The 15593-nt window shown below is 38.1% G+C and overlaps 1 protein-coding gene across 4 annotated transcripts in view; it reads right to left on the bottom strand.

Annotated features, from left to right (window-relative positions):
* ACAP2 (ArfGAP with coiled-coil, ankyrin repeat and PH domains 2) overlaps window positions 1–15593 on the bottom strand; it is a 55830-nt gene that overhangs the window by 21919 nt on the left and 18318 nt on the right. For all 4 annotated transcript variants that reach the window (XM_052685176.1, XM_052685177.1, XM_052685178.1 and 1 more), the window contains exons 5-10: window positions 12978–13036; window positions 12298–12481; window positions 10813–10857; window positions 9757–9852; window positions 6765–6839; window positions 401–513 (exon numbers count right to left, since the gene is read on the bottom strand). In XM_052685176.1, coding sequence (XP_052541136.1) covers window positions 401–513; window positions 6765–6839; window positions 9757–9852; window positions 10813–10857; window positions 12298–12481; window positions 12978–13036 — 572 coding nt within the window. The remainder of the gene's footprint in view (window positions 1–400; window positions 514–6764; window positions 6840–9756; window positions 9853–10812; window positions 10858–12297; window positions 12482–12977; window positions 13037–15593) is intronic.

The following is a 15593-nucleotide window of genomic DNA, read 5'->3' as shown; positions in this document are numbered from 1 at the left end:
TTCCAATAGCTGTGCAGTTTCTATTCTACTTCATCACTTAAGGCTTATTTTCCCAGCATATATGTTCAAATAGCAAAGTGCATATAGTAATAATTGCTCTGTTTCAAAATAAAAGATCAAAACGCAATGACAGCACCAGACCACAGGCAATACAGCAAGCCTTCCATACATAGGACTTCTACAAACTTCAAGATATTTTGAATTCTTACAAAGGGCCTGCAAACCTCTAGGAGAGATAATAAGGAGAAATGGCTAAGAAGCATTCTCTCCACAAACTCAAAGAGCAGTCCAAGGGTTTTGGTGGATCTGTGGAATCAGTAAGCTGCACAGGTTATAAGTCAGACCAGAACTGAGCTTAACAAGCAGGCTCTTAAAAAGCCAGAGGTTCTGAGTAAATTACCTGTTCCACGTCTTGAAGGCATTGCTGGCTCGCTTGAACAGATAGCCTTCCATAACAATGCCGTTGGCTGCATCTACGTTGTATTCCAGTTTCGTATCGTCACCAGAGTAATCCTAATACAAAGGAACGAGAAGAAAGAAAACCAACAACGCACTGTAGGTTCAATTACAAGTTCAGGTACTGACCACGTCAAAAAGAGTAATTATTTAGGATTAATGTTTAGCTGGTAACACTCGCTAGTCATGTCGTGACTCTAAGCCCCACCAACTTACAAAAAAGTATTTTTAGGAGATCAGATGCTGGAGATTATTTTAATAGGTCAGAAATCTTCATTTATTTTACTAACCATCTTCTCAAAGCGCATGAAAGAATAAGAGAGGACAAGGAAAGCCTCTGAATCAGCAAGGCTGTATTTCAAAGAAGAGGTGCACACTTACCTACGTTCTAGAGAACAAAACTAACGTATTTTCTAGAAGCTTATCATGTTAAGAGCTATCATTTGATTAATATCTAACATATGTTGTTATTACCTAATAAACGTTACAGCTACTGAAAACCTACAATGAGCATTCTGTAGATAATGATCACCTACGTTTTGAGTTTTTGTCCTTGTATCTTTCCTGAGCACACGTAAGTTATGAATGGGATTTCTCCAATACTGTCAGATTTTCTTTTTTTCTTCCACAGTCACCTGCTCAACACTTATACATACAGATTGTGAAGAGACAAGGGGGAATGGTTTTAAACCAAGAGGGGAGATTTATATCAGTTTTTTGGAGAAAATTCTTCACTCAGAGGCTGGTGAGACACAGGCACTGCTGCCCAGAGAGCAGCAGGGGCCCCATCCCAGGTAATATTCAAGGCCAGTTTGCATGGGTGGCAACCCTGCCCATGGCAGAGGGTTGGAATTGCCTTTAAGGTCTATTCCAACCCAAGCTGTATTCTGTGACTCATTCTATCATCCTGTGATCTCATTCATATTAGGACAGGCAGTAAGTAGACATTCAAATGCATTAAACTTCCAGTATCTCCCTCGAGTTCCGTGCAAATGAAAGCTCAGAAATAAATGCATGGGAGAATGAACAGTCACCTTCTAATTTACTGAAAAGTTACAGTATGAGACTATGAAGTTTACTATTTATTATTTATTTGCATCCCACAAATTAAGCAAGTATCTCCAAGACTTATCTCTGTAGCTCCTTAGATAAGAGAAGGAATACACCAATTTTCCACTTTTTTCTTACTTGCATTCAGACTTGTCTAATTAAGACAAGGTCATCTCAGCTGTTCATTGAGCAAGGGACTAACTGCTGCTAGGGATACAAGAAGCACACATGGAATTACATTATTTGCTACAAACTATATCCAGAGATCAAAACAATGTTCATGCTATTACTAAATCTTGTGGTTAGTAAAATATGCCCTTAAGATAGAGGAGCGACATTTGGCTTCTCCTCAATGAGGGCATAAGAGGCATCACTGAAAATAGCCTCGTAACTTAAAAATCCTGTAAGTGTTAGGGGGCAGAATATTTCATAAACATTTTTTGAAAAGTAGGCGCTTTTCCACGTAAACTGCACAGCAGCAGATTTCATGCTGTGACTCTCCTGAGTATTTTACTACCCATCTTTATAGAGGGACTAAATTTGAAACGTAGAATTTAGATTTTTATTAATTCACTGATAGAAGATCAGTGCAAAAGTTCTCAAAGACAGATTATAAACAAAAGCTTCACAAAAATTACAAATTGGTGCAGTATCTCACGACCTTGATTTTCTGCCTGTTTTCTAGATCAGAACAGGCTAAGCATTAAAGACTTCACAAAGCCCTTATCATGGTAGTTTTAACGTAGCATTACAGCTTATACAACATACAAAAATATTCTCAAACTGCTTTAAGTTCTTTCTGGAAAAAAAATCCTTTCCTTTCCACGGAGAAGAGGGAAAACAAAACCAAAAATAAAAAGGCAACAAGGCAACCCTCCCCCCCCTCCAAATCACAAATTCCTCCAACTTACCAGCTCCCAAACATAATGAAACCTGCTAAAGATTTGCATCTTCCTGCCTCAGTGACTCCTGGACTCCTTGGCTAGTGAAAGATAATATGCATTCTCTCAGTCTTTTCTACCCAAAGTACCGTGTAATCACATTTTCCTTCAAGTATGGAAAACTTCTGCAGAAAATGCAACTGTCTCTTCCAATGAAACAGATTTAACCTCTGAAGACACACACCATCTTAACATTTATCTCACTACCTTCTCAGCCTAAGTAGTCTAAACAATAAGCCTTCCTCATGAAATGCATGTGGTGTTATTTTAATGGCTTTCCTGAACGACTCGCACCTTCACAGAGCAGATAAAGACAGAAGTATGCAGCCATACAGCTCTAACACTGCACACACTACCAGCTTGGGGGAGGGGGTTAAAGCTTCCCTGTGCTTTATGCATAAAGCTTCACTGAAAGTTGTAGTCAGTGAAACAACATTTAACTGCCTTCGTTCCAATTAAAGAGATTAAAGTAGAAAAACTAGATAACCTCAGTCTGATCTGAACGTCTCAATTCATAATTAAAGAACAGGGAAAAGAGGTCACATCACAATTTATTTTTACCTTGGATCATGGAAAAGTTTAATGAATCACAAAAAATAATCAGGGGTGGAGAGAAATACATCCTTCTCTTTCCAGTAACCCGCATAAGAGAATCACATGTTAATAAATCCAGTCACTTTGTGTGACTCAGAATCTTATATTCCTTAAACACACACACAGCCAATAAGGAGCATTTTAAATATCATTTGTTTGTTCATTTCACTTACTGAGGACTAGAGCACGCTTCACCTGATTGGAACTTACAAAATTAAACCAGTATTACGAAGTTTACACTGTAGTGTGATACCACACATTTAATTAAGATTAAAGGAATGAACATCTCTGGTTTATATTCTGGTATCAATTTGCCAAGGCTGGCCATCTACAGGAAGACATAAAAGTGAGTTACACAAATGAAATATACAGCATGCTTTTGGCAGTTTTTGTTGTTGATGTTTGTCTTCAATTTAAAAACAAAGTGTCCACAAAGAGCAGGAAATCAGTTGGCAATGGAAAAACTTCCCACATTTACAGTTAACCTGGTGGGTCCCAGCATGCTGCACTTGACAGTGGTTCAGTGAATGCATTTTTATACCAACTTCGAAATTTATCACATACACTGGAGTCATTTCACAGCTCATGTTTTCTTTGTTTCTCTACACATGATTTTCCCGTGAGTACAACATCACAAACCCGAGTTTTCAGTGGCAGAGCTGACTGCCAGCACATCACAAAAGCCACGTGAGTCATTTTACTCAGAAAACATCAGGAACGTATCAGTATTCTAAACTTGAATTTGTAAGCAAAGATATTGTTTGACATTTTGTATTCTGCTTTTTTAAAGAAAAACAAACTCTTTCTTTTTTTTTTTATAAGGCAGTAAATAACAGAGAGCAAATACCAAAGAAAATAATACTCTGAAAGGTTGCTCCAGTATATACCAAAGCAGAAGACATTCACCATGCAAACACTCCCCTTTTGGGAAGCGGCTTCCATTCCCATCCCATCACACAGGCAAACTGAAAGAGAAGGTTGTTGTTATGCTGAAGATGAAAGTCCCTTGAGGAAGAGCTCAGAACAACACCACATTCAAGTAACAAGGTTTGCAATCCAAGGCAAAGGGCCAGAAGTCAAGATCACCACTGAACATACAAGCCACTTGAATTACTGGCACATCTTCACTTCTGCAAAAAGCATTAGTCTGTCTCAACAGCAGCTCTGGTTAATGACTGCTTTAAGACTCTGGTAGCATCTGGTTTCCTATTACGTTGTTTACTCAAATCACTCTCACTACAGCTGTTTCCTGAACAGTTCTTTACAGGTAGGGTTTTTTGTTTGTCTTTTAAGTGAAAGTGGGATTTGAATAGAACAAAAACACTACCTGGGGTTTGATGCAAATGCTTCTGGTACCATTTCCCTGGTTTTAGAACAAAATGTTACCGTCACAGAACCAAAAGGCCATAATGCTGCTCACAAGTGATTTTTAAGTCTCATAAATCAACAGCAATAGGTAATCCCTAGTATGTGTTGCTTCAAATAATGAGGAGCAAAAAGCATTTCTTACACTAAAATAATGGCTTCTTGCATAGCTGCTGAGTAAATAGAGCACAAATTTAAAACAAAAATCAAACATCAATTATCTCAAGAAAACAAATTATAGTAGTGACCAAACCCTTCCATGGCTTTTACATTAGCTATTCCAGTAACAGTCTATTTAAATGATGATTATAAGGAAGGATGTGATGGATTATTTAATTAGTGCAATTATTCTGCATGCAGATGCACACGTATGCAAACACAGGTAGTGGGTGGGTAGGTGTGCACACATGCACTTACCTATAGATTTCAGAAAAGGAACTGCTGTCTATCCACACAATGAAGAAAAGGCATCATTCTGAAGCATCAGATTAAAACTTCAGTACATTAAATCCATAAACACTTCATGAGATATTCAACTCAAGAAGTTTCAATAGTTATAAAACACGTACGGATTTGGAACTGGAAGATTTGGGAACATATGCCTGAGGGGTAGCCCAGTGGAAAGCAACATGACAAGAAAATAGAAACAGGCTGACATCCTGGTCAGGTCAAATGGATGATAAGATGCTGTAAAGAACAAGATCTGAGGCCTAAGGCAGTTCAAGATTCTGAACTCCTGATGCACTGGAAACAAACTTGGTGGGAAGGTTGGGAAAAGCAAGTGGGAGATAAAACAGACAGCATGGTTTAAACAAAAAATGAAAAAAAAAAAAAAAAGTAGGAGCTGTAAGAGGAATTTCCAGTAAGGCATGCCTTCCAAAGCCTAGTTGCATTAATCTATGCATTATCATAAAACACATCAGTAACTCAACTGATAACAAGAGGCAACATTGGTAACACAAAACACAACTTCAGAAGACAACATACGATACAACTGAATGTACTGAATCTATTTTGGTGACAGCACAAAATGGTCATTCCATTAAAATACTTAATAAATTAATAATCTCACACTGAATGCTGTTTGCAATATATATATTTATATATACACACACACACTGCTATAGCTTATCAAGTTTTACAAAGCTTGAAAGATTCAAGAACTGCTAATACAATCAGAAACAGTTTACCTGTAAAGCAGCCTTAAGCAGCATTTGAGGAAAAAAAGAACATAAACACTACTGCCAACAACAACCATAATGCATGGTAACAAGTTATTACTTCTTTGGTCAATTAAATATAATTGTCCATAACTAAATTCCTTCACCAAGCACTGCTATTCTCTAAGAGCAAAAACCCCAACCATCGCCCACTCCTAGAGCTAGCAAATTTGAACACAAGCACTGACCTCACCTGTTCCCCATTTCCCAGTACTATTTATACTGACTCCTACTAATGATACCTAAAATTGGAGTACTAGCATGTTTCCACTACTGAATTTCTTTATTCAGATTTCACTTACACTTTCCAAAATTTATGACACCTGAATGATACAGAATGTATTCGAATGAGAGTAAAAAGCTCCATTACCTTCAAACTGGTATCTAATTCATTTCAAAAGTACCTGCACTATCAGAGAGTTCAATAGAAAAAAAATATCTATACAATATATATTTAACTTCTAGCACTATACCTGCAAAATCAATACTTATCTAGAGCTTCTGAATCATCCGACCGTTATTTCCCCCATAATGTGAACAATCTACACTTTTGTCAGTAAGCAAAAATAAGTTATCATACATACGAATACATTCAAAACAATTTCATGTTACCACTTTCATAACTGCACATAAGAGAAGACCCTACATGAGAAAGCCTATACAAAAGTTTGCTTTGCCTCTTTATAGGCAACAGCAGCTGCCAGACTATAAGAAAGTGCTGTACTCATTTGGCACAGTTCAGGAGGAGAGCAATACATAAGACTGCATGAGTGTGCAGTGTATCTCTCACTCCTACAGCATACAGGAGAAAGAGAGAGCTACTTTTACAGACATACTGAACCTGAGATGTGATTGGAATGAAGAACTCCAGTGAAAAGTTTAGGGATCCCTAAAAAAAAACTCCAAAGCAACCCTAATATTCTATTTATGTTCCAGTCAAAACTAAATATAATACTATATTCTGTTACATAAAAATGAATAACTACAATCCCATCTTATGCTTAAGGACGTGCAGTGCTAATTCTCTGTGCTGAAGATAACATCTTTCACAGTTCCAATGCAGAGATGAACCCTTGTGCATACATGTCAGAGACATGAAAATGGATGTGCAGTGTACCCTTTACATTCTCTGAAGTACCTTTTGTTGAATAGTGGAGTGCTTTTGCTCCATATCTCTCTTCTCCTTCGCAGCATCTACAGCCAACTGATCCAGCTGTAAAGAAAAACAGAAAATGGGATCTTTAGATTTCAAAAGAAATTTGGTTCTGTAGATTTCATAACACTGACAAAAAAATAGAACACATTATGTCTAGACATTGCACAATTTGTTTCATTTGCATAGTAAAAAACCACTTCTCTGGTTAAAGTGTTTACCTTTAATAACCATTGAAGCCTTGTTTAAAGCACTGCACCTATCATCTTGAATTAACCTCTATGAAAGGTGTACATTTCTTGTAAGCCTTAGGAGAAATGTTTCAAAGAACAGCATGGTGCCAAGCATATGCGACTCCTATACCGCATTGGTGCTCAGTCTCTGAAGAGAATGACTCATGCTTTAGCTGCTCCTGCTGGCTGACTGGCCTATGCAGCAGCGTTGGATTCAGCAGCCAAAACTAGAAAGAGCAAATGATAGTGATTTTTTCCTTCCATAAAGAGGAGGGAATTGCTCCAACCAGGCTTTTGCATTGGTGGCTTTGATTGAGTCACCAGAACTACTTGAGCAAGGCTCCGTTGCATCTTAGGACCATTCAAAAACTGCTTCTTGTTTCAGAAACAACTGATTTTGCACTGTCACAGTAGAGAGGGATTTGATTGAAGTTATCATCCTTACCAAATCAGTGATTAAAAAAAAAAAACAAAAAAGCTTGCTATATCCATGTCTATAATGTCACCATAAAAAAAATAAAAGTTTTGAAACCATAAGGGAAAAATAAGGCAGGAAATTAAGATATCCTCTTGGACAGTAAGTTTGTTTGTTAAGGCTTTGATGTTTAAACAAGGAATGGGGTGGAGAAACCGACATTGCTTGACATTTCAACTATCTTGGTAGTTCCACAAAATGCTACAGAGCCTGATGAGCTCCTGCTTTATTCAGCTGTTAACACAACTCCACGATCCTCAGATAGTCAACAGTGAAACAGCCACACTGCTTATGGAGCACTGCAGCCTGCAGCTCTGCATCTGAGGGGCAGACACTGTTCAACTCCAGGCCTAAATGCAGGAAACTGGACAGCGTGTAACACAAATCAGTCACATGGCAGAGGGCACCCTGTGACTAACAGAGCCCCTCATTTACATCACCTCCATCCACTCCCATAACCACAAACAGAATTCTCTGCCAAATCCGGTCATGTCCTCCATTGCTCTCTTTCCCCTGCTTGAAATGATACAAATGAGAGCAAAAGGAAAAAAAAAAAAGGACACCACTGGGTCTCACACCTTTACATTGGACAGCCCAACAGTTATTGAACCACCACACAGCCAGGACATGTGTTTCTAAGTCCAGGCTCTGCCAGTTCTTCAGATTCTCAACAACATCTTTTTCCATCTCCTGCTTTTCACTACATAAACAGCACTGCATCATTCCAGTTCCAGAACTCAGACAAGAACTTATTCTTTTCACTCTGGTCAGAAGCACAACAATCAAACAGCAAACAACTACTGAGAACTGTGGCAATCACATCACTCAACCAAAATCCCAGTCCTCCTACCCATGGTTGGTTAGCCTTCAAAAATTAGATTCCTCAAAATACCGCATTTACTGGTGAACGTATACTATAATAATTCAATGTTTTTAAGTGGTATTCTATGCAGAACTAAGAGTAAGATGTTTAACTTTTTGCATCTTTACCCTAGAATGAAAATTCAAGTCAGTTCTGTTTTTAAACTAATACCACACTTCATGTGAGAAGTGCCAAATATCAAAATTGCCATGCAAAACCACCTATCACTCGTGTGTCATTAAAGCTTCTCTTACAATGATCTGATCCATGAGTGATACTACACTGACTTAAAATATTCAGAACACAGAAGATGCTCAGTTCTGTCATGTAAACCAGTAGTTTTGAAAACATAAAAGAATTACACACAACTGTACAACTTAAGATTGCTTAAATTTTACTATTTCATGCTATTAAATGTCATATGAGCACAGGATTCACCTGCGAAAGAGAATTTATTTACTAACAAAATCAGCCAAGAGTATTTTCAGAAAAATCTAACAAATGCCCATTTCGTGTTTCACCATACCTCCTCTGTCTCACCATACCTCCTCTGTCTCACCATACCTCCTTCACTGCCTGTCAAACACATAATTCAACCAAAGCAAACTGCAGAATCATTAGCAGTTACATTTTCATCAGCTATTTACAAATCTGTATCTGTTACTTAAAAGCCAATGTCTGTCACCGGAAAATTCGACAAGTTGTACAACTTTAGGGATGTCAATCCAGCTTTGTTCCATTTGCAAAAAAATTAAACACTCTCAGCTTTGGGTTTTCTATATTTAACTCCTTTAGTTGCTATGATACCAGCACCAAAGTGAGTGTTAAAGAAAACTCCATACGAGATAGATGAAGAAAATGGATGATCAGCCTTTCAAAAATAACCCTAACTCCAATGATATCAATGAAAAAGAAACATGAAACCTGACTGGCAGCATAAAGCGCTCCCAACTCTACAGCTTTTGTTTGCTTTCCCCATCTCCTTTTCCAAACAGGAACATAACACACTCTGTACTATCAAAGCACTAGAGTGCAACAACTACAACTCAAAATGGATGGATGTGAAAGAATAAAAGGCACCCAGCCAGTGCTAAGGACAGTCACACACCTGAACCTTTAACTTGCTACTAGTGCACCAAAGGCTGAGGGCTGCAGCTGAAGCAGCTCTTCCTTTCTTGATGGCAGGACAGAACAAGAAAATGTCATAAACACTGCACCACAACTGCTTGAGATGAATGCAGATGCATCCGTTGGCTCTTATTTATTTGCTTTCATACATGGATAGACATTTAGAACTCGGGCTGGTTTTATCAATCCACAATATGCCTACACATGTACATAGATGGACCTTTCTTCCACACCAGCATATGGCTGTTTATTTATAAGGCATTATTTTTGAAGTCTTACCTGTGCACCCAGATCTTTCATGTAGGGCCCAAGCTCGCTGAACAGATCGTAGCCTTGATGGAAAAAGGTCAAATGGGCATACATAAATGACAACATCTGGAGGGAAAAAAAAAAGAAGATATTTAAAAAAGGCTCAAAGTTTTTCAGATATTGCATAAATGTTCCTTAACTCCATGTGAACAGAAAATAAAAAAAAAAAAGAAGCAAAAAATCTGGAGTTCTTTTCTGCTGTGTTGCTCCCTGCAGTTCTACGTCAATAGCTTATGCAGCTTTCAATGCTGTAACAAACATGCAAGGTAAAGGCAGCAAAGAGCCACATGAAATATTTCAGAAGATGTTTGCATTAAGGACAGAAAACCACAGTAATTCCTGTCATCTAGAAATTTATTATTGCCTGTTTAACTAGCATATGTACAACAGAGAGACTACATGATTTATTTACCAACTATCCAAAACAACAACTTTTCTGAACACAGCTGAGATAAGACTGTCCAGTCATAAAGGAAACAACTGGGGAAGATTTAGAGCACAGCGACAAGCAGCTATACTGCTGTGATCCAACAGAACTTTGTGCTAGTTAAAGAAATTAAGGAAAATACAAATTCAGAGCTTTGAAAGAAAGGCACCATTTAATTTTGTGGTCTATTTAGCAGACAGCATACTAAAACATCTTGCATATTAGCTGACTCTAAGCTATTTATATAAAAAATACCATTTTTGTACAAATAGCTTAACCCATCTTAGAGTAGACTATGAAAAGTATTTATTGTTTATAAATGAATATAGCAGACTTAAATAGCAGAATTCTTGGCAAACAAAGTTCAATTTTAACCATGCAGCACATCCCAAAGAACAATGAAAACCTTATTAAAATGTTCAAATCTGAACCAAGAGATTGCTAAAAGTAACTAAGTTTCTATGCAAAGTTATAGTAAAGACCAAGCTATCATCAAAGTGCCGACTGTACTTGTAATGTTTAATGAGTAAAATTACATTTTTAATGTACCATTTTATGTATTCCAATATACCCTATACAGATATCAGAGCATATCTTACCGATTTTAAGATTTCTGATCTTCTTTTAGATTGAAGAACATTGATCTAAAGAAAAAAGAAAAAAGTTGCTGATAGTTGCTGATTTTATTCAGCTTACAAATTTCCCCCATAGGGGAAAACTTCAGATTACTTCCAAATAATCACATCAAAGCTTAAGACAACAAAAAAGCATAACTCAATATCTAATTTCACATGGCACTTCTAAAACTGCAGAAGCTGTATGAGTTTTTTAATGATTTTAAAGTGATGCAATCATAGAAAGCTTGCAACTATTGACACTAATAGTCACAACTTCCTTAGGCAAGAAGAGAAAATTAAGACACTACACATTGTATAGAAGGTATACAGTAAACCTCTGAAACAAGGAAAATTTGTACCCATTCTCAAGAAACTGAATTGAACATTTCAAATCCTCTTTTTGATGGCATGAGCTGATCCTGCTCACCAATCTCTTAAAAATGCTGCTGGCGGCATCACTGCCTTCAGTGTCCAGAGACAAAGAATAGACTGGGCCATATTTATTTTTCCTTTCAGCTGACACTTTCTAAACTGTTCCAGAACCCCCAGTCACTGAAACAAACAAGATCACTGTAACTTCAGCCACATTTTGCATATACTTGTACTTTTAAACTGGCTGAAGCAACTGGCCAATGGTGTTGCCCTAGAACTTGAGATATTTCGCTTTATATAAATAGAAGAATTTAATTCTTGACATTCACTTAATTTTATCTTCTTTGTCTCCTAATCCTCAAAGTTGCCACCCAGACCTGCCTTGGATTTAAAGGCCCCATACAGCAGGAAAAGAAATGTGTAATTTTGTAATTTAACACCTCTGTATCAGTTCAAAGATTCCAGCAGCAGGAAAGCTTAGTGAAGCTATAATCAAAACCAGGCTGTAATTCTACACCAAAACCAGAATGTAGTTCTATAGTTCCACAGTTGGTATTTTGGAAAACTGTCTGCAGTGAAAATAATTAAATTTGTACAGAACAAACCCCCAGCTCAAGGGAGAGAATAAGAGGAAAGCGAGGGATTTGAAATGCAGTTCAAAGTCAATACAGCTGCAAAGAGACTGTTATTGTGAAGCTGCTCTTCCAGCAGAAAAGAGTCATCCAAGCAGAAGGGATTCCTAAGGGTGAATTCATTTTTTGCCTGCATTAATTAAGAGATGCTGAAACTTCGCCTTGCTCTATAAAGGCACCTTTATCATAGGAACTGTACAACATTAGAACACACAAATTCCAAAAGACAAATGAGCTGCAGGTCAATGGACACAAGGACCCAGTCTACAGCAGTGGCTGCCAATCTCCCTGCACCCCACTAATAGGTTGCACTGCCACACCAGAACGATTCTTGTCATTAGTATTTGCTAGGCTGGGTTACAGTTTATATTTTAAATATTTAAGGAACTACAGCACAGCCAACTTACAAAATACACTTAAGGTCAGAGATGTCAAGTTTGAAAAGCATTATTGCTGCACTTACCTGAAGAACGTAATCCAGAGCTATGTGCCGGAAACACTTCCGTGTTGCAGTCAAAATATTGGTTGCTTCCTCTACTTCATGTTGCTTATTTCTTTGAACTTGGGCATTTTTTACTAGAGCGTTCTCTTTTTCTTCGCTAACTTTTTCAAACTGCTTCTTTGCATCTTTAAATTTCTTAATATCTCTGCAACAAAGGAAAGATAGATGGCAAATGAATTCCAAAGCACAAAGTGTTTGAAGATTCACTAAACAGCCTGTGTTGTGACTGTTACAGTGAGCTTCTTGGCTTTCACATTCTATAACAAATGCTGAGATCAAATAAAGAAATCAAAGTATTACTGCAGCCTCTCTGTCCTCTTCTGAGGAAAGGAAAAAATTGAAATTTACATCAGTGTCTCTCCTGCTTAGTGGGAAAAGCTTTAGTAAGCACTTTTCTTCTAAACTTGGAGGATGACAGCACATAATTTATGGTTAGTAATTTGAACCATTTCCATTTAAACATTTCTGCAGCTGAAACAAAAGCCTCTCAGATTCTGAGTGATTTTTGACAAACTAAAACATGCTCTCTCAACTTACGGCTGGTGAGTTTCAGGAAAGATGTTTCACCAACTCACTCATATCAGATGCTTTTAATTCAGTTTTATCTATGGTTTTCCCATAACAAGTGCAAATTAACTTACTCTTTAACAAAAGTCTGAAGCTGTGCTTTAATTGATCTTTGAGTCTGGTCAAACAGGATCTGAAAGAAAAGCATTAATACTTAGTTCAGTAACTTCAGGGTATTCATGGCTTTTCATTTTTGAGATGCACATCAATGCTGTTCAGGAATCCCTACACCCCACAATCCATCCTAAGCCATTGCTTTCCTCAACATTTTGAAACTCTAAGACAAGAATTTCCGAATGTATTCTGTGTGTCAAACTGAATACTTTTTCACATTATTATCACTTCCATAGTTAAAAACATCTTTGCCAAACATCACTGTGTAGCAAAAAAAAAAAAAAAAAGAAAAAAGAAGAAAGCAGTATAGCAATAAACACAGACTGATGACATTGGTCCATACTCACATAAACGTTTATACAGGAAGGTATAAAGGTAATCAAATTAACCGTGGCTCAAGTTGTTTTTTGATGTAACACCCGTGTAAAACAACAACTTTCTAAATTCCTCTGAAAGAGGCATCACTGGATTTTCAGTGATTGGGCACCTCTGGAAAAGAGATTGGAGTCAGTGTGCCAGAACTAGCACTGCTGCACGTCTACCTGCAGCAACACACTGTTGGCATGGCACAGAGATGTTGAGGTGTATCCTTAAGATTTTCAACATACAAAGGCAAAAAGTAGACTGGAATCACATTCACCAAAGCAACAGCAAAAAAAATCTAGCAAGTGATGTCAGAGCAGAAGTGTACCTCGTGTTCCAGCCTGTTCTGATGGAAGTTGGACTCAAGCCCAAGTGCAGCACTGATGGCATTACAATCTCTTCACACAGTGTCACTAACACAACTTAGCTTTGGCCCACATTTTAACTTAAATCCAGTTTTTGTCTTATAAAGATGACTGGCAGTTTCTATTTTGCTGCTATGCTGAGCTATATGCTTGATTGTGACATCCTGATTAAGTCAAAAGAATACAAGGAAAAAGTGATTGTCCCAACTGAACACAAACTGTTCCAAAATGTAATGACTTAAGTGTGAAATAATCTTACTGAAAGAACAAATCACAAATTCAGTTTGAGTCTTAATATCCCTATACGCTAAATCTAGGATTAAAAAAACAAGCAGTATCAACTATGCAATACCAAGTACTGCAGAGCAAAGCACCCAGCAGCTTGTTCTTTCCTCTTTCAAGAAAACGCTGAAGAAAATACAACTGAGTTCAAGCCACCCATTAACAGTGGTACTACACTCACTGTTCAGTCTCCATTTTCGATGGTTTTCAAGACCAAACAGGATAAAAACACTCAGCAGCCTCACCCAACCTCACAGCTGACCCCGCCTGAGGCAGGCTGACAGACAGACAGACCAGCATCTCCTGAGACCTCATCCAACCTCAATCATCCTACATCTAACAGCAGGATTAGGAGCATTTAGAAGATGGTGTTTGTGTTTTCACTTTGGAAAAAGCAAAAAAACCCAGATAACAAGAACAGATAAAGTGCTTCTTTACAAGCTGGAAATCACAGTGGGACTACTCCCACTGCTGACATTTAAGTGTGCCAATGCCTGAGGAGTGCACCAATCAAGATCAATACACAAAGAATGCAACCAGATGGAATTGCACTGATGACTGGACTCCCAGAAGCATCAGCCTTGCAATTCCACTTACAGTAACAACGAAGCGGGAAGAAAAAATGTTAGGGGAAAAAAAAAATAAATGAATGTTTTTCCCAAATGAACAGAAAACACTGCCCAGACCATCATCACACCAGACTTACAGCCTTCCCAACACATTACCTTTACCACATTACATCAGCCTGGGTCTCAGCCTTTTCTGTAGCAAAGACACATACTGAAAAACAGGCAGTAATTCACATCTCAGTGGGACCCTCTCCTACCCCTTCCCTCCTTTCTCTGGACAGAGCCTGCTTCTCCTCTCGCTTCCCCTCACTCACAAGAGCTCTCCTGCCAACTTGGTCAGCAGCAGAGCTGGCACTGAGCTCATAAGTCCTGATGAACTAAGTAGATTCACACAAAGCTAAGCAGGGCCACAGAGTAAATCTGGCAAAGCTCTACTTTAAAATCCTATGCCATGCCTCACTTCTTACATTCGTGCCTTTTGACAAGAGCCATTGCTCTACTCAGCATGCTTGAGCACAGCAAGGAAACAGAGGGGAAAAGCAGGACAGAACTCACAAGTAGCTCTGCTTCCGTCTGCAAAGCCTTCTTTTGTCTCCTTGTTTGCTATCTGCACTCAAACTGCCCCAGAGGAAGAGCTGGAATATGCATGATCTTAGCAAAAGTACTGCAAGTCACAATCATGTAGTACAAGAATAAAAGTAGGAACATGGGGCCCAGGGCATGTGTGTCAAAAGAAACATACCATAGAGCACAGACATGGCTAAGAGGGCAACCAGCAGCAAGAACAATGGATTAAGAGCCAACTGGATCCACCTGTTCTAATCTGAAGAAATTGCTGACATGAAAGGAATCCTTTCCTATGTCTGCTGCTTTGAACCTTTGCATTGCTTCTCTCTGCCAAAATGTCACTGTCCACTTCTTCTCAAGCCATCATTTTATTTCATTATACAAGATAAAGAAATTCAACTTCCATTGTTTCTCTTCCCTTCTAAGCTAG

The sequence above is a fragment of the Tympanuchus pallidicinctus genome, unplaced genomic scaffold (assembly GCF_026119805.1).
Source record: "Tympanuchus pallidicinctus isolate F22 unplaced genomic scaffold, pur_lepc_1.0 scaffold22, whole genome shotgun sequence".
NCBI classification, from domain to species: Eukaryota; Metazoa; Chordata; class Aves; order Galliformes; family Phasianidae; genus Tympanuchus; species Tympanuchus pallidicinctus.
Note: the sequence above shows the minus strand (reverse complement) of the source record. Positions and strands in the feature narration are given on the sequence as shown.